Source organism: Delphinus delphis, chromosome 10 (assembly GCF_949987515.2).
Source record: "Delphinus delphis chromosome 10, mDelDel1.2, whole genome shotgun sequence".
Taxonomy (NCBI): domain Eukaryota; kingdom Metazoa; phylum Chordata; class Mammalia; order Artiodactyla; family Delphinidae; genus Delphinus; species Delphinus delphis.
In genome coordinates this window covers 26,120,656-26,140,090 of record NC_082692.2, presented here as the reverse complement: position 1 = coordinate 26,140,090, position 19,435 = coordinate 26,120,656, and the positions used below count along the sequence as shown (strand labels likewise).

The window sequence follows — 19,435 nt, the reverse complement described above, 5'->3', positions numbered from 1 at the left end:
CAATCATAAATGTAGAGACTTTTTTTTTAAACTTCTTTATTGGAGTATAGTTGCTTTACAGTGTTGTGTTAGTTCCTGCTGTATAGCAAAGTGAATCAGCTATATGTATACATATATCCCCATATCCCCTCCCTCTTGCGGCTCCCTCTCACCCTCCCTATCCCACCCCTCTGGGTGGTTACAAAGCAGCGAGCTGATCTCCCTGTGCTATGCAGCTGCTTCCCACTAGCTATCTATTTTACGTTTGGTAGTGTATATATATCAATGCTACTCTCTCACTTCGCCTCAGCTTACCCTTCCCCCTTCCCGTGTCCTCAAGTCCATTATCTACATCTGCGTCTTTATTCCTGTCCTGCCCCTAGGTTCATCAGACCATTCATAAATGTAGAGACTTTTGAAAGACAACATTTACTGAGCACTTACTACATGCCAGACAACAACCCTGTGAGTTAAGTACCATTTGGCTCATTTTACTGATAGGAGAACTGAAGCAGAAAGAGGTGAAGTAACTTGTCCAGGAACATACCTAGGAAGTGGCGGAGGGAGGGTGGGCTATGATTTATGCCCACAAATGATTCTTAATTACCTCTCTATTCTTCAGCCTTTGAAAAATAATTTCAAACATATGCATATATCTTGACTTTCTTTTATGTACTTCCTATTAAAACTCAGAAGGACTGGTTGGCCAACCTACAACATCTTGTAAACTCTTTTAATTTCCCCCACATTCAATTCAGTACATAATTGGAAGACAGATCAAGGCTTGATTTACTAACATTTGAATAAATCTATGTCAACTGAAGGAGCTGTAGAGTGCTCTAAACCAAAAAACAAATAATTCCCAGATGGTAATTGTGAAAGTTCATTCTCATTCCCCCCATCACAATTCTATGCATCTATACCACCAGGAAAAGAAAAGGATTGCAAATGTATGCAAACTGCTGATTCGGTGGGTGGGGTAGGGGCAGAGTGGAGAAGAAATCAGCTGTTAAAATAAATCATCTGATCAACTGACAGCCCCGGGCAAGCAAAAGCCCAGAAGACATTATGAAAGGATATTCTTAAGTATTTGATGTTGCTAGGAATTTTAGAAACAAAGACTGAGGATAGTATTTTAATCCTGGATCTTCTAAAGAAAAGTTAAGGGCTGTGGACTCCTCATAAATATGTCCTAAGAGAGAAATGGACAATAAGGACACTACAGGACGATTTGGGAGAGTCCACAATTTCTTAAATGATATTCATTTATTCAATACTAATTTTATTGAGTCACTATATGTTCAACATGGTACTGGGCACCATAATACAAACAAACAGAAAACCCTATCCTTGCCCCACTTACCATGTATGAGGAGGGAGGGGCAATTTATAAAGCTATGTAGGAGCTATGAGTATTGGTTAGAGCAAGTATAGAGAGCCAGCACACAGCAGGGATACAAAAGCTGTACAGAAAGCTCGGGGAAGCTTACCAGAGAAAACAACCTTCATGTTGAGTTCATGGAAGCTGAGCCTTATGGGCTGAAAAGCACAAAGAAGTTGAGTATGGCTGAGGCATAAAATGCAGGGAAGGGAGGGCAGAGCATTGAGAAATGATGCTAGAAGTACAAACAGGAGCAGGTCACGAAGTGCCCACAAGACATTACAAATGGCAGGCTTTCATCGGGAGGCACTGGGAAACCTTGACAAAGCTTCTACAAAGAAATGCATGGATGGCAAGACCAGATCCGATCTACAAAGCCTCAAAAAGTTTAAGAATGGCATCGCAGCAAGGTGGCAAGCTAAGAGGCTGTTGTGGTTATACAGGTGGGAGGCAGTGTCAACCTGGACTAGAGTAGCTGGGAAGGAGAGAAGTAGAAAAACTCAGGAGAGATTTTTTAGGAGATGAAATGGGCTGGACTTGGTAGGTGATTTCTGTGAGGAATAAGTAAGAAGATGAGTCAAGGATGACTCCCATCTCTGGTTTAGATATAACTGAATCAGCTGTCTGAACACCCAGAGATTCTGAACACCGAGGGAGGAATAGGTCCAAGGAATAAAGACCATACGTTCAGTTTTGACAAGTTGAGTTTGAGATGGCTGTTGAATACTCTAGTGGAAATACTGAAAGCGTAGCTGCTCAACGGAAATGTAATACAAGCCATAAGTGCAGGCCGCAGATAGAATCTTAAATTTTACTGTAGCCACAATGAAAAATTTAAAAGAAACAGGTGAAATTAATTTTAATAATATATTTAACCCAATATATTCAAAACTTATCATTTCAACGTAAGCAATATAAACAAATCGTTGCGCTCTCTTACATTCTTTTTTTTCATACAAAGTCTTAGAAATAAGGTGTATAGTTGAAACTTATGGCACATCTCCATCTGGGCGAGCCACATTTCACGTGTTCAGTAGCCACCTGTGGCGAGTGACTTCAATACTGCGCAGGGCAGATTGGATAAATGGATCTGGAATTCAATAAAGCAATGTAGACTGGAGGAACAAAATCTAGAATCAACAGTGACTGTTAACTGAGGCTGTGGAATAATCCAGATCACTTGGGAAGAGCATGACGTGCAAGGAAAGCTTCTCACAGAACCCTAAGGAACACTAGCATTTAAGGGGCAGGGAGATGAACTTACAAAGGAGGTCTAGAAGGAGCTCACAGAAATCCACTGGTGAGATGATCCTCGTTGCAGGTAATTTATCTCTAGACATAAGAAATGTGGGATCAGTAAATCCAGGAACTATGTGAGGCACGTTGCCATTATGAGGCCTCTATGGGAAACGTGCCTGACATTTTTCTGAAATGAGGTCCTGACTTACACTGGTAGGGCTAATGCTTTCCAGTCTTATCAGGAAGGATGGGACTGGGAGAATGAGATTGGAAGCCAGGAAAGGAACGCTACGCTGAGTACCTGTGGCCCCTAAAGAAAGCACGTTTTTAGAGCTGGCAAGTGAGACAGAACTCACCCAAACCAAGCGTGTCATCATTTTACCGAAACAGAAAATAGACTCTGCCTTGTAGAGGGTGGGAATCTTTCCTTCACCTAAATATTAAACATTATTACCAACTTCAAACATTTTTAAGCCTCAGTCAACCCAACTGCAAGGTCAAGTCAGAGGAAGGTACAAAACTGGAAATGCCACAATGTAAGCACCCATCACTCTTGGAAAGGTAGTGAGGGGAGGTCGCCAATGTCAAACAAGGAACTTATAGTGAACATGAACCAGAAGGGGCCTCCAAGGAGGAGATCACACTCCAAGCACTCGGTTGCTGGTTAGGGGGCAGAGGTGCCCCATTAAACAGCTGTGCAGCCCTCACGCCTTGCCCTCTGGGGACCTGGGCTGAGGGAGGCAGGAGGAGGCTAAGAGTTGAAAGGGAAGAGGACAGGGTCCTTGTGCCACATCAGATCTCCATCAACATGCAACCCCAAAAGATGGGGACCGTGAGAGCTTTGTAAATCAACTCTTAGGGTGCGTGCTCCAGGGCAAATAGCACAACAAATTAATCCTTTCTCCATGAAATGCAGCAAAGTTTGTATCTACGCAGAATTCAAATTGCTCATTAGCTCTGACATGTTCCTAATGAGGTTATAATGCTCTGGGACAGAGATCAAGTCACTGAACACAAATAGCTGAGGATAGAATCCTGGAAAGCTCAAGTTAGAAAGACCTTAGGGCAGTGCTTCTAAACCTTGAGTATAAATCCCCTGTGGGTCCTGACTCAGAACGTCTGCGGTGAGTCTGAGATTCCCAAGTCTAATCCCAGGCCACACTGATGCACTCTGACTAGCAAGGCCTTCGAGATCATCTAACCCAACCACCTTACCCTAGAGATGAGGACATGAAGGCTAAGAGGCTCATAATTGGGAGTGTGCTAAGACTCCCCTGGGGCGAATTTGGGGTCATTGCGCACTTGTCCGCAGACCTGTGAATCAACCTGAAAATGTTTAAATAGAAGCCTAGGGAGTAGGGTGACCAACCATCCTGGTTTTCTCAAGACTGAAGGGGTTTCTGGGACACGAGGTTTTCTATTTTAAAACCAAGAAAATTACAAACAAACCAAGGCAAGTTTTTCAACCCTAGTAGGAGTCTTTTGAATCTACTTAGAATACAGTATCAGGATTATTATCTTTTTGACCTTGTCAGTCCCTGAGTGCTGGGATCATGACCTGCTGCCTAGGTAAGCACCTAATTATCCTGTCCGAAGATTCTCCAAGAGCAGATGTTCAGAGGATTCCACCTGCAGAGCCTTCTAATGCCACTAAACGCCTCTGTAAGACACAGTCTCCCAGTAGGTCTCCAAGTAAGGCATAAAAAAGGAATATCAACAACACAGAGAAATCAATATCATGCAAGCACAGAATGTTCTTTTTAACTACATAAATCTATTTTAATTTTCCTCATTTGGAAAAAACGCATATAAGAAATAAATCGCTAACTTCAATAAAGCTCAAAATGCTCACTAAAAACATCTTTGTTAAAATCACTAAAATGATAAAAATCAGGATGCATTCCTAAGGATGAAAAGAAAAGGCATGCTCTGTATAATCCAAATGGTTAGAAATGAAAATACATCCCTCCACATTGTTATTTTACTCGCTGGAATTGGGTCCACTAACATTAGATAGAATAATAAACAGTTTGGAAAGCAAAAGTGGAGCATTTTCAGATGATTCAATGCTAGCAGGGTATTATATTACTAAGGTGTCTAAAACAGAATGTCAAGATACTGATGCCATATGCGTTCAGAATGCAGACTTAGTGCAATCCTGACCATATAGGCTCACTCTCTGGAGTTTACCTGTTTAAATAAGATGCCAGCATGATCTGGCTGAAGCACTTGACTTAATATTCATGCAGTTAGGACACAAAACAAAAGGAAAGAAGTGTGGCTAAATGTATATAATGCATTTGAAATAGGTAAAAGATAGAACCCTGGACACTCAGCAATCTTTACCTGGAAATTAAAGAGGGCAGAAGCAACCCTATTATGCATTATAAACAGCCCAGGTGCTGACTTAATGGTAGTTTGGGTAGCATAACCAAGGAGTCCTTGCTCCAATATTAATAGGAAATGTATTGTACAAATCCAATAGTTCATGAAATTAACAAGGAAAATGTACTGGGGTGAAGCAACTTTGCAAGTAATAAGGAGGCATCAGCAATTGCTTCCCCGGAGCATACTGAACACTTAAAAAGAGCTCAGGGGGAGTAGGTGTACATAAATGAGAATGGACATTACTGGAATTTTTAATAATCCTCTTAATTTAAATATATTTCAAATTCTCTGTTGGTTGCAAGTCTTTTCAAGAGGAAGCTATTAGCTCAAAATGCCAATAAGAGGTCAAGGGCTATGAGACCTGGTCCATTGTTATTGAAAGTTAGCTGCCATTTGAATCAGTCTAAAACTACCATAAACTTATGATTTGACAGCTGTCAAAATTATCCCCACGTCACCTTTGTAGAACTAAATACTTCCAAAAGATTCCGGAAAACAATTTCGCTTCTATAAATATCAACAGCATGGATGATATATGCATGTGCATTGACAAGCCAAAATGTAGAGTTAATTCAACTTACAAACCAATAGACATACGATGGAAGAGAACATTTTCCTCACAGACACTTCCATGGACAAGCTGACTGAAGCTGGCCTTGACCAAACAAGAAGCTGGAAGGGTTTCCATAGAAGCAAGAACGTGACTTCTATTTTTCCCGGACAGAGACCCATCCAAGTCTTCCAAAATTGCTGCATGAGGAAATGGAAATGCTACCAAGTTTGGAGAGTTTGTAAACTTCAACTGGTTGGTCTTGACAGTAAATCCACCTATAAATTGGAAGAAAGACTGTGATGCAGTGACACCAAAGAATATGATCACAAATGGCAACTGAACTCACGGGGGTATTTTCAGTATTCTAAATTGCATATTTATACAGTTTTACAATCCACTCAATTTATTCAAGAAAAAAAAATCCTAGGTGTTGACTATATGCCAGGCTCTGTGCTATGTACTGGAGAGAGAGGGAAACAGGAACAGTAGTGGCATTGCCCTCATGCAGCCTGTATTCTAGGGCAAGGATTCTCAACCGGGGGTGGTTTGCCCTCCAGGGGACATTTGGCACCACCTGCAATCATTTTTGGCTGTCACAACTGGGTGGATGGCAGGGCTACGAGCATCTGGTGGGTAGAGGCAAGGATGAGGCTAAACGTTCTATAATGCACAGGACAGTTCCCATAAGAAAAAGTTATCCAGGGACTTCCCTGGAGGCCCAGTGGTTAAGACTCCGTGCTTCCACTGCAGGGGGTGCGGGTTCCATCCCTGGTCCGGGAACTAAGATCCCCCATGCTGCTCTGTGCAGCCAAAAAAAAAGTTATCCAACCCCAAATGCCATAGTGCCAAGGGTGAGAAATTGTGGTCTAGTGGGAAATGATGACACATAACATTAATTGACTAATTATTAAATGCTAAAATTGCTGTGGGTTAGTCTCTCCATCTTTCTGCTCTAGTTCTTCTACGGCAAACCAAACCCCACTTTTTATGAGATTTATACTTTAATCATTTACCCTCAAAAGTAATATTCAATCAATCACGTGGGTAGATAGTAATAGTAACATTTTTCAAATACTAGCTCTAGGGCTACACTTCTCAGCAGGGTTTCCCTCATGCCACCTCCATGTGATTAACTGTGATTCTGTTGCCAGTCCAGTTGCCCAGGAAGAAACGATGGCAGTGGTCTAATACTCACCTTCCTGTCATTAAAATTTAAAAATTCAGTACACATCTCTCAGGATATATGCTACCATATTACTATATTATATACTTTATAAAATATACCAAAAAAGGAAAATTTTAAAATAAAATATTGATACAAAGAGAGGCCCTAATGCTTTCATTCTCATCCCAGTAGAGTCCATGGACTGAATTGTCACACATTCAAGATGACACGATTCCACCTCTGGCAACTTCTGTAGTTCATCTAATACCACAAGCAGCTCTACAATTCAGTTATACTGGATTTCTTTGCAATTCCCCAATCATAACTTGCTCTTTGGAATTTTTTTTGCATATGCTGTTTCTAATATGTAGAAACTTTTCTCTGCCTATTCCTCCTTGCAAACTTCTCTTCACCTTTCTAAATCCTGCTCCAGGCACTCTATGATGAAATCTTACCTGACCCCTTACCTTGCTCCCCTCACTGACCTTGCTCAATCCTCTAGTACTGGACTTATCACACTATTACAATCGCTGGCTTAGACATTTATTTTTGTGCCTAGATGGAGAGACGCTGGAAGACAAGAACTATGTGTTTTTCATCTCTGCACTGCCCAGTTCCTTAAACTGAACCTGGACTAGACAATTTTTAAACAAATGAAGGAGATGGCTCCGCCCAGACCATCCAGTGGGAAGAGATTAGAGCTCATAAGGAGCAGGGTGTTTTTTTTTCAGTGTCTTATGAATGATATGAAACAGTGAAGCTATTAAATGACTGAGGAATTATGATTTGAAGTGATTGCCATAAGGCATTTTTTATTCCCATTATTATTTCTACAATCTTAAACTCAGATGCCACCCAAGTAAAAACAATATTTGGCTCTGCCTGTGGCGGGGGGGGTGGAAAAAAGCACAGTGGAAACTTGCTGATTATTCATTTAATTAAAAAAACAAACAATTATCTAAATTGGTGATTCAAACCACAAGAGCATGTTTACTTGAATCACTTGGTTTGTCTGTTTACAATGATCAAATCAACTAGATTGCTCTCTGCTTCTTTTCACCTTGGCCCATGAGTTCTCCAAGGTATTTCTCACTGCCTCTGAGATGTGGTTAACAAGTGGACAAGAATTCCTATGGTGCATACAACAAGTCTTGGGCTGTTGCAAACATAAAGTACCTGAACTCTGGCTCTTTCAGGAAAGCTTGCATGTGTGTTAGTTTATATCCATATGTCTATCCGTCCAGTTCCATTCATTGATTTAATCAATGAACCTACTGGGCATCAGGCTACTAGTTAACTAATGATAAAACTCTGAGCAAAAGAGATGTGATCAGATATAGAGAACAAACTGGTGGCTAGGTTGGGGCAAGATGGGGGAGGGGCTCAAGAGGGACAAACTAGTATGTATAAAATAAATAAGCTACAAGGATATATTGTAGAGCCCAGGGAATATAGCCAATATTTCATAATAATTTTAAATGGAGTATAATCCATAAAAATATTGAATCACTATGTTGTACACCTGAAACTAACTGTAAATCAACTCTACTTCAATAAAAGAGAGAGAGAAAGATGTGATCCCTGCCTTTATGAAGCTCAGAGTCCAGCAGAGACATGGCACCATAGTCATAGAGTGTGATAGGCACCATATAGGGAAAGACTGGGGAGCTGCAGGAGCCACATTGGGAGCACCTGGCCTCCTCTAGAATTTCTCTTAGGAGATTTGAGCAGCAGTTTCAACTAATGCAATCTTATAACTAAAAGAAACAATGAGTCACAATGGCTTTTGTCACTATTTATCACATTTATGTGAGTACTCGCCTTATTCACTATCTATCTTATCTACTCAACTTACCCTGTCCTCGGGAACAGCCTGAACAGGTCCTGATGGCCACACAGTCGGTGAGATCAAAATTCACAAAGGTTGCGTTAGACACTGTCAGTTCCCACCTTTTGGGAGTTTTGATCCCAGCTGACATACACAGGCTTCCCTGTGATTTAGAAGGGGGACAAAAGGGAAGAAAAATAAGGGGACTGGCCACATGAAATACAATTTTAATACATGAATAAAAACAATTAAGTGAGTAAAAAGACAAACTACAGACTGGGAAAAATGTCTGCAAATCAAATATATGACAAAGGATCACAATGAAATATGCTACACACCTGTTAGATGGCTAAATGAAAACATAGTGACCGTACCAAGTGCTGATGAGGAAAAGAAATAAATGAACCTCTCATACATTGCTGGTGGAAATGCAAAATGGTACAACCACTTTGGAAAATAGTTTGGCACTTTCTTACAAAATTAAACATACTCTTAACATTGACCTAACAACTCATCTCCTAAGTGTTTACCTTAGAGAAATGAAAACTTATGTTCATACAAAACCCTTACACAAATGGTTAAAACAGTTTTCTTTGTAGTCAATCATCAAATCTGGAAACAACTCAAATGTCCTTCAACAAATGAGTAGGTAAACCTGTGGTAGATCCCTATAGTGGAATACTGCCCCACAATAACAAGGAATAAAATACAAGTTAGATAAATACTAAAGGATTCGGGAATGAAAGAAGCCAGTCTCAAAAGGTTACATACTATCTTATTCCATTTATATGATTGTTGAAAAGAAAAAGCTATAGTGACAGAGAATACATCAGTGACCTCCGAGGGGTTAGACATGAGAAGAGGATGTGGCTACAGAAACGGAGTCAGAGGGAGGTTTTTTCAGGCTGATGCAACTGTTCTGTATCTTGATTGTGGTGTTGGTAGTTACAGAAATCTACACATAAGTTAAAATTTATAGAATTGTATATCAAAAAAGTCCATTTTACTGTATGTTACTATAAAAATAAATAGTAAAAAGTCTAAAAAGAAACAAAAACTGCTTCCAGGATTTTCCACAAAATCTCTTCAACAGACTCCATCTAATCAAGCTGTTAGTGCTTCACTGTTCTGCTGCTAAAGATAATTGTCTGTCGGAGGATCACCAGAAATTGTCAAGGGTCTCCAGCATGGAAGACTGTGATAAAAAGAAACAAACAGAAGAAAAGAAACCCAGTGGAGACAAAGCCAGTATAGAAATCAGAAAAAAACTTAAAAACTATCATTAATAACATCAGAGAAATAAGAATATCATGTGCATGAAACAAGAAGAAGCCTAAAAAGGAATATTTCGGAAAAGAAAAAGAGAACAAAAACAGGAGAGCAGTAATAATAAATTCAATAGAAAAAAATGAAATAACTTAGAAAGTAGGATAAAAAGGCAGTGGGGCAGTGGGAAATCAGAGAGAAAATTAAGAAGATTAGATAAGTAATTTAGAGAGCCAATATCCAAATAATAACAATTTCAAGAAAAAGGAAAATATATAGGAGATAAGTATCAAAGAAATAAGTGAAGGAAACTTCCCAGAAGGATATGATTTTCCACAGTGAAAAGTCTGGCCCAGAGCCTAATACAGTGGTTAGAAGAAAAAGCCACACAGCAAGGTACACCATGTTGAAATTGCAAAATACCAGGGACAAGGGCGAGACCCTAAAAATTTCCAAAGAGGAAAAACTAATAGGTTACATATAAAAGACCTAGAATCAGAGTATCTAAAAACTCATTTCTTTTTGCAAAGTGATTCAGCATATATATATGGTTTTTAAAATTATTTTCCATTATGGTTTATCACAGGATATTGAATATAGTTCTCTGTGCTATACAGTAAGACCTTGCTGTTTATCCATCCTATATATATATAATGGTTTGCACAGAGTATCTAAAAACTCTTTAACCTCAAGACTGGAAGCTAGGAGACAATGAAGAATTGCCTTCAAAACGTCAAGGCAAAATGAACTCCAACCTAGTAGTCTATAGCCACAACCTTCCAAGAAGGGGGTCTCCATTTGTAGGTCAAAATCTTTAACTTCCATAGACCCCCAGTTAGTTAAGAAAGTTACTGCAGGCTAATAAAATGAGAATTAAATCAGAAAGGAGGGAGACAGGGGAATCAGGAACAAGAGTTCCAATACTACAGAGACATGAAGAAAATCTCCAGAATGTTGGTCAAGAGAAATTCCAAGACCTAGCTATGAAACCCTTTTCTCACACTGCTGGTACAAGTTTAAATACTTGTAATTGTTGTTTGTCGTTTGGCATCGGTCACTGAAGCTGAAGGGATATACTCTGAGCCAGCAATTTTACAATCTGGCACATGTTCAACAGAAATGCATGCTTGTGAACACCAAGAGACATATACAAGATTGTTCATAACATCTTTCTCTGTAATAACCTAAAACTGGAAACAAGCAAATGTGCATCAAGAGCAACATAGCTTTAAAAAATTGTGATAGAGTCCATAAAGTTGAATACTACGTAACAACGGGAAGAATAAATGATTGCAACATATAAAAACATGGATGAATCTCACAGACATAATGTTATGCCAAAGAAGCCAGGCACAGAAGAGTTACACGATTTATGATTCCATTTATATAAAGTTCAAAAACAGATTTGAAATTAACCTATGTCTGAGAAGTCTAAATAATGGTTCTCCTTTGGCTTGGGGGCTGGGGGTTGGGTTAACTGGGAGCAGGCATGAAGGGGTTTCAGAGGAGTTGGTGATGTGCTATTTCTAGATCTGGGTGGTATGCACGTGGTTTTTGCTTTATAAAAATTCACTGAGCTCTTCACTTGTGATTTGTGCACTTTTCCCCATAAACGTTATATTTCCATGAAACAATTTGTTTTAAAAGGTGGGCCATACTAGAGAAAAATAATGTATAAGATGGGAGGGTGAAGAAAGAAGTTAGAGAAGTTTAAGGTCCTTGCATGGCTCATGTAATTAAGTGCCGATGTAATTAAGACTTTGTGAAGACGAGCAGGTGTGTCACAAGTTTAAGTCCAACGTGAACAATCACAACAGAATGAATAACGTTCGAATGAGTAAATATAAAAAAGATATTATTCAATGCAGGACAAATCAAGTTCCGAAAGCAGAAAAAAAGAAACAGAGAAAACGGGTTGCAAACTGAAAGCACGAAATAAGATGGTGGAAATAAATGCAAATATGTGGGAGACATCAGCATGCGGATGGTAATAACTGAAACCACTAGAGAAAATGAGATTTCTCCCAGGGAGAGCAAGTATATGGAGAGAAGAAGGGGTCCTACGATAGAATTTAGACAAACAAAAAGATGAAAAGTCTAAACTGGGGAAGAGAAATCCACAAGTGAAGATGAGGAGTAACCCTGAGACAAATAGGAGAAAGAATGAAGCATCCCCAACAGCATCTGTCCGAAAAAGACTTTTTTTTAAAGTAGTATCATCTGCTTGAATTAATTACAATAACAACAAAAAGGCAACCATCCTACAGTTACTTCCAAAAGCAGGATGACCATAATTTACACCCAAATCAGGACATCCTGAAGAGTGTGAAAAGGGGTGCTAATTAGATGGAAGGCTAGGCCCGCACAACAAACAAAACCACACAGCCAATCTAGCATGTACAGTGATGGTTAGCGCACCTCCCTCTCTTGCATAATAAAGCCATCCTCATTGAAAATTATTCTACCCATCTCAGTAACAAGGTAATGCTGGGTATGAGGCATACACAAATATGCCTAAAGGAAAAAAAATCCTTTTTTCTTCCAGAGAAAACTTAGTTTTCTTCCAGAAACTAGTGTTTGTTTTAGAATAAGACTCACTGATAGAAACTAACACAATATTGTAAAGCAATTATACTCTAATAAAGATGTTAAAAAAAATTTTTTTAATAAAAATAAATTTAAAAAGACTCACTGATAATTGTGTGTCACCAATTATACATGGGTGGAAGGTCTAAGAATAGTTAAGCCAAATTCTCTGAAAATTTTAATTCCTAAAGAAATGGCAGGTTTGAAAGAAAGAGGCTAAAATCAGATTTCCACAACCACAGAGAGGTTTGGCATCCTTCTTTTAAAAAAAAAAAAAACAATTAACACAGTTTTATACAGCAATAAAGTGGTTCCCAAATAAATCTGAGCAACGTTGTGTTAACTAAAGATTCATAGATATTTTTCTTGTTTGTTTTTAACTCTAGAACTTTGTGAAGATTTTAAAGTGTTAATATGCAATGTGAGTTTCAGGGGATGGGAGGGATGGTAAACAGCATATCCTGTGTGTAATTAACCTAAGAATCTTTCTTTTCTCAGAGTCTCTCTTGGGACCAGCCTTCAATGAAAAACACTTCAGAAAATACTGGAGTAGGCACTAATAAATGCTTATTGCCAAAGCCATCTTCCATATGTAATTAAACGAGTATTAGACCAGGCATGGGAAGATATCCAGGTGGTCCTAGCTCCACAATACTGGGCATGATTTTGGGCTATCATTTGACTCCCCAAAGCCTCCATTTCTTTACCTGTAAATTCAGGAGTTCTAACTAGACCAACTCTTAGGTAATATTTACCTCTAAAGTTGCATGGTTTTATGATTTGGATGCCTAATCAAGATCTAGACCTTTCCTAGAACAAGCTGTTTAACATTTTCCATCCAGGGACTTTGGTTCTGCACTCACTTGTTAGGAGACTCAGAAGCCCTCAGTTGCATTACCTTGCTGGTGGATCACACTCCAGGGGTGAGATTATTTTTTGTTACCTCATAAGCACCCTTTTGTCATAATCTATCTCTTAACTTATGTCACTCTCCCATGAATTATGATGTCTATTTAGCATCAGTTAGGATGTTGTGACATTGATTTGCCAGGACAGTTATTTACTCAGCTTGATGGGCATTTTATTTTCAGCATCTTCTCTATGGTTATTTCGGAGACATTTAAGGGCCTGGGTCAACCAGTATCACAGAATCTAAATCTGGGTCCCATGCTCTCTCGAAAACTATGCAACCTGAAAAGAAGAATAATCTCTCAAGGTGGTAATCCTTTCAGAGAAAAGGAAAAACTGGCAGGTATTTTCCCTCCTGAAAAGAATGGTTCAGAAGAGAAGTAATGAAGGAAGTTGGAGAATTAAATATAGGAAAATGTAGCTTAGTAAGAAAATGATTTTTTACTCTTAATGTTTGTATCTATAGCTATGAAATAGTCAAGGGAAGTACTAAAGTCAATAATTATCATTTAAATATCAGTTGATCAAAGCATTCAGAAACAAACTAAAGAGAATGCTCTTTCCTTGGTCCCCAGAAGTACTCTAGGTCCCTTCCATCTATGATTATTCTGACAATGTGACACGAATATTCATGTAACTCCTTCAAGAAAAAGAACTTGGGGGACCCGTTATAGGTCTGAAGCCAATGGCAGCCATGGACTTCCCTTGAGAACTAGTACTTCTTATCCAGGAAGTCCTCTAAGGCTCACCTACATTCTGGGCCCCTGGCCATGCAGTGGCAGGGAAGTCATCTATAGGTTGATGTTTATCATGTAGAAACCCACACTGAGGCAAGTATTAGGGAATCACATAAGAAACCATAGTATATTAAGCAAACAATGTAAATTATATCACCTTTTTCTCTGGGGCAGGGACCCTAAATAGAGTAAGAACTCTATGAACAAAATGTTGATGTCGAAACTTGGCAAACCACAGATGCACAAAGACAATTTGGAATCACCTCATAATCCTTGGGAAGTTAGAGTAAATGACCCTAAAATTATTAGGCTTATTATTGAATTGTATGGACAATAATGCTAAATCGCAAACAAGTAAGAGTTCTGCGAACCACTCAGGGCTTTTGTGATGTACATGGACACATAACATGGAAATCTTGTGTGTATTTGAATTTTATGATAAACATCACCACTGTTACAAATCAAAAGCTCCTCCAAATTTGACCAATTAAATACAAGATTTACTAAAGAATGCTATTTAAATTACATATCCTGGATTAGCAGGGGACCCAACACATGCGATTCTGTTTTGATGGACAACATAAAAGAATCACACGAAGGCACTTACCTTGGGGGCAAAATGAGCAAGTAATAAGCTGTCAGTAACTGAAGTATTTGCATCACTTTCCAAGATGTCAATTCCAAAATCTCTGCATGCATAAACCTGGAAGTTTTTCAGGTGAAGATTGCTACTTCTAAAAATCTATAAAACAACAGCATATATTATGTCAAAGGTCTGAGGCTTGGGTTTTCTTGCAGACTTCCTGTAGCTTCTTTAATTATTGATGAAGTATAAACAAGCATGCTATACCATATTTAAGCAGCTTTTGTCCATCAATATCTGTGCGGGCGTCCCAGAGTTGCCGTGAGGTCAGCACTAACTAGTCCCCTTTGGTAACATCCCCTCTATACTTTTCATTTCTCCTCCTAACAATTGATGCATTAAAAGGTCAATGTGGGGCTTCCCTGGTGGCGCAGTGGTTGAGAGTCCGCCTGCCGATGCAGGGGACGCGGGTTCGTGCCCCGGTCCGGGAAGATCCCACATGCCGCGGAGCGGCTGGGCCCGTGAGCCATGGCTGCTGAGCCTGTGCGTCCGGAGCCTGTGCTCCGCAACGGCAGAGACCACAACAGTGAGAGGCCCGCGTACCGCAAAAAAAAAAAAAAGGTCAATGTGAATTCTTTACTTTAGTAAACTTGCAACTGTCAAGTAACACAAAATGAATGGAGAAAAACAGAGCATCCGAGAACTCCAGTACTTAACATTTTCCTCGGTGTTGTATATGTTTACTAATATTGTCAGAAAATTGTAAATATGAAATAAGTAATTCAGCATGACTACAGACTCAAAATATGTTATATGCATATACAATGATGACAGCTTGGGCTAGTGGCCCTAAACAAGGATCAAGTATTAACAAAATGAGCTTGTCAGAGTTGAATCACACTAGCCTGGGGGACAGAGCCCTTGGTTTTTACCTAGCACTCATATTAACTAATTATGTGATCTTGGGCAAGACATTTAACTTTTCCTAGGCCTCACTTCAACCACCCTGAAAATCAGGGTGCTGTTAGGACTACCAGTTAACCTTTACACAGTGGCCTCTTTGTTTACTAAATAGGGTCATGCTTACGTTCGTACCTTAAAGTGGGAGTTTCCTATTACTTAAGGCCAAGGAAGCCTTGATTTATCACAGTATGGTGCTTCTACTTGTCAATCAGTCTTTGTGCTTGAATTTTCAAGAACTGAATAGCTTGCATTTCCCACTATGTATGTGCTGACAGCTTTTATAAAATGATGGATCTTTGAAGACACGTTTATGTAAACAAAATGGGTACGATCTGAACTGATAACTTGACAACAGTTGCTACCTAATTACAGGCATCAGCCCTTCTGCAAGGCACGAATTGCTTCCCTGCAAAAGAGGGATTTGTCACCTCTATATTTATAATGCTTGTGGGAAACAAAGTACTTTATCGAATTTAATGAGAAGAAAATACTTAATACAATAGGGACTCTTCCTGTTAGCTAACCCAATTTTGTATTTTGGGACTTTCCCAAATAGTTCTCCTTTATGTTGGATAGGTGAAATAAATGCCTAACTTTCTTACTGTGACTTAATTATATGTTTTTATTCTATTTACTGAATGCCCTATAGATATATTTCTTCATCTGTGTATCTTAGGCTCCCTATTTCTACGTGGCAGAGACCAAATGTATGTAATTTTCTCTGTGTAGCACCAAACAGTGACCCTGGATAATTTTTATATGGTGCTGGTAATAGTGAGCATACAAAGCTTTCTTATAAGACATCACTGAAATAATGAAAATTAAATGGATAACATGAACATTGTTTCCTTTCAAGGAAAATGGGAGAAAATTTGGCTCATTGATGAAGGTAAGAATGCCACCTTGAGCTGGAATTTTTGCGTTTCAGTGATGAACAGAACTTTTCCTTACAACTGAAACATGTCCTATTCAGGATATTAGGGTATCAAATGCACAACGTCTGGAGTCTGGATTCTGCACCTGGTTTTGCTGCTAACAAACTGTGTGACCTTTGGCAAATCCCTTTACTTTCTGAACCTTAATTTTTTCTCTCTAAATAGGCATGTGAGGGGAAGAACAGATGACCCCTATGATCTTTCTTGGTTGCAAATCTCTATGATTCTGTTGTTCCCTACTAGAGCTGCTGGAAAATCGCCATACAGGCAATGAACTAACCTTGGCTTGCTGACTAGGAATCTGTTCATGCAACAACTATTTCACACACATCTATGATGCTGTTGGCTCCTTAAAGCTGTGAGAATATCGCAATGCTCCCCCAACAGCAAATCATCCCCCTTTAAGTAGAGATGCACAATAAATCACCACAAGAACAAAAAACTAAAGAAACGTACCTGGGCACCACCTGCACTTCCCCAAACCGTGAAATTTTGGAACAGGGTGGGACCAGTGCCGTTATCCCAAGTTGGCTGAAACTTAGGGTATACAAGGAGGCCACACCTAGGAAGAAAGATAAAGAGTGAAATTCAGCCAATTTCTGCATTCCAAATGTCTCACTTTTTCTCATTGGAAAATATAAAACTAAAGGTACTGAATAAGGGAGTGTGAAGAGGAGACCTGCGAGCTTTCTCTCTGACTGTCATTGCCTATCCCTCAGCCTTTCCTTTCTGTCACCCTCTGTGACCTGCTCCTGGATCTCAACAAGACACAGATTGCCATGGTCCCATTCCATTCTCTCAGCCCTTCTAGATTCATCCCCTTCCAAGGAGCATGCATACCCCTGCCCAGCCCTTCAGAACACGAGCCTCACTCTTCCATCAGTCTCTTCTAGATCCATCCCTTTGCTGAAACAGCAGATACCAGCCCCTGTAATTCCTGCAACTTTTGTGCTTCTCCCTGAAATGCCTTAGCATTGTGGTATTTTGGATATCTTCTCCCCTCACATCCCAGGGCTGCTGAGAGCTGCTAGATAAAAAACTTCATAATCTTAATAATAATTTCATGACACATGTACTAATTCTAGCCTCAGCTTCAACATAGCGGAGCAATGGTGCTTAATCCTTATTCCACTCTCCTTATCATTTCCCATCATTGCAGTATTATTTCACTATTATTAACATAACTACTATCAGAATTATTTATATCGAGGAATTCCCCGGCAGTCCAATGGTTAGGACTCCATACTTTCACTGTTGAGGGTGTGGGTTCAATCCTTGGTCGGGGAACTAAGATCTCACATGCTGCACTGCATGGTCAAAAAAAATAATAAATAAATAAACTGTTTAGTAGAATTATTTATATCAATTATTGAGTTCCTACCATATTCGAGATGTTCTCTTAGGTGCATTATAGAAGTCATCTCTAATTTTCACATCAAACTTTCACTAGAGATCTGTCCCTATTTCACAAATAAGGGATCCAACTCTTTAAAAAAAAAAAAAAAAAAAAAAAAAAAAAAAAGGCAGTTTACTCAGACAAAGTCCAGATTTGAATCGGGGCCTAACTGATTCTGAAGTTCACATTTTTCCCACGTTCCCACCACGTTTCCCAGTCCTTGCTCTTAGCAGACGACCTTATCCTTTAAATAGCAAAGACTTTGAACGAGCCCCTCTCATCTCACAGTGTGCAAGTCACAGGCAAAGAGCCTCTTCCCCAAACTTCATCTCCCCACTCAGCTCCTGAGCTCAGGCACTCTGGCTTCTCAGGTTCCCCCAGTCTGTTGGGAGTTTAATTCATCTCTCTATTGAATTCTCCTCTGGCCACAAAAGGTGCCCTCTGTCCTATGCCCCTTCAAGTGACCTCTCTCTCTTTCCCTTCCCTTCACCACCAAATTTATGATCCAAGATGCTCACTCAGACACATCATCAAATCTCACACGGATGCCAAGCATTACACAACCCTCTCTGTGAGTGTTGTGCAAAAAAAATGTTAAACCATAATGCTTACACCCAAAATGTAGATGAACTTCCCCCAAGTTACCTCGTACAAGCATGTGCACTGTTCCGGGTAAAGGAAAGAAGTGGAGCTTGGGATGTTTGGTTGGTCACAAGGTGAAAAAAGTAGCCATAGCCAGCAGCACACACCCTGTTTCCCTATGGAAATTAAGGATAGTTAAATCATAGTCAGTCCATTACAATAAAGCTGCTGGAAAGAAACACTCTCCTATGTGCTCATTCTGCCTTTTCACTTACTTGCTGCCAAGGTATACTGATATACCTTGGGTCAAAAATACGCTCATTCCAATAAAGAAGATGTGGTGTGTGTATATAGAGATATATACACACACACACACACACACACACACATACAATGGAATATTACTCAGCCATTGAAAAGAATGGAATAATGCCATTTGCAGCAGCATGGATGGGTGGACCTAGAGATTATCATACCAAGTGAAGTCAGTCAGACAGAGAAAGACAAACACCATGTGATATCACTTATATGTGGAATCTAAAATACAACACAAATGAACATATCTATGAAACAGAAACAGACTCACGGACATAGAGAACACACTTGTGGTTGCCAAGGGGTGGGGGAGCAGGAAGGATTAGGAATCTAGGATTAGCTGATGCAAACTATTATACATAAAATGGATAAACAACAAGGTCCTACTGTATAGCACAGAAAACTATATTCAATATCCTGTGATAAACCATAATGGAAAAGAATATGAAAAAGAATATACGTATGTGTAACTGAGTCACTGTGATGTACAGCAGAAATTAAACACAACATTGTAAATCTAAAAATATATATATATGCTCATTCCTCTTCCTCCAGGCAGTTCAATTTGACTGTACTTTGTCCACCTCAATAGCTGGCATCTCATGTTAAAACGTCCTTGTACATTTCCAC

The 19,435-nt window shown here is 39.4% G+C and overlaps 1 protein-coding gene across 5 annotated transcripts in view; it reads right to left on the bottom strand.

Annotated features, from left to right (window-relative positions):
• Positions 1-19,435, bottom strand: part of PKHD1 (PKHD1 ciliary IPT domain containing fibrocystin/polyductin) — a 435,870-nt gene that overhangs the window by 216,373 nt on the left and 200,062 nt on the right. For all 5 annotated transcript variants that reach the window (XM_060021687.1, XM_060021686.1, XM_060021688.1 and 2 more), the window contains 5 exons: positions 18,554-18,666; positions 16,969-17,074; positions 14,639-14,773; positions 8,561-8,696; positions 5,569-5,815 (listed from right to left, as the gene is read on the bottom strand). In XM_060021687.1, the coding sequence (XP_059877670.1) occupies positions 5,569-5,815; positions 8,561-8,696; positions 14,639-14,773; positions 16,969-17,074; positions 18,554-18,666 (737 nt within the window). The remainder of the gene's footprint in view (positions 1-5,568; positions 5,816-8,560; positions 8,697-14,638; positions 14,774-16,968; positions 17,075-18,553; positions 18,667-19,435) is intronic.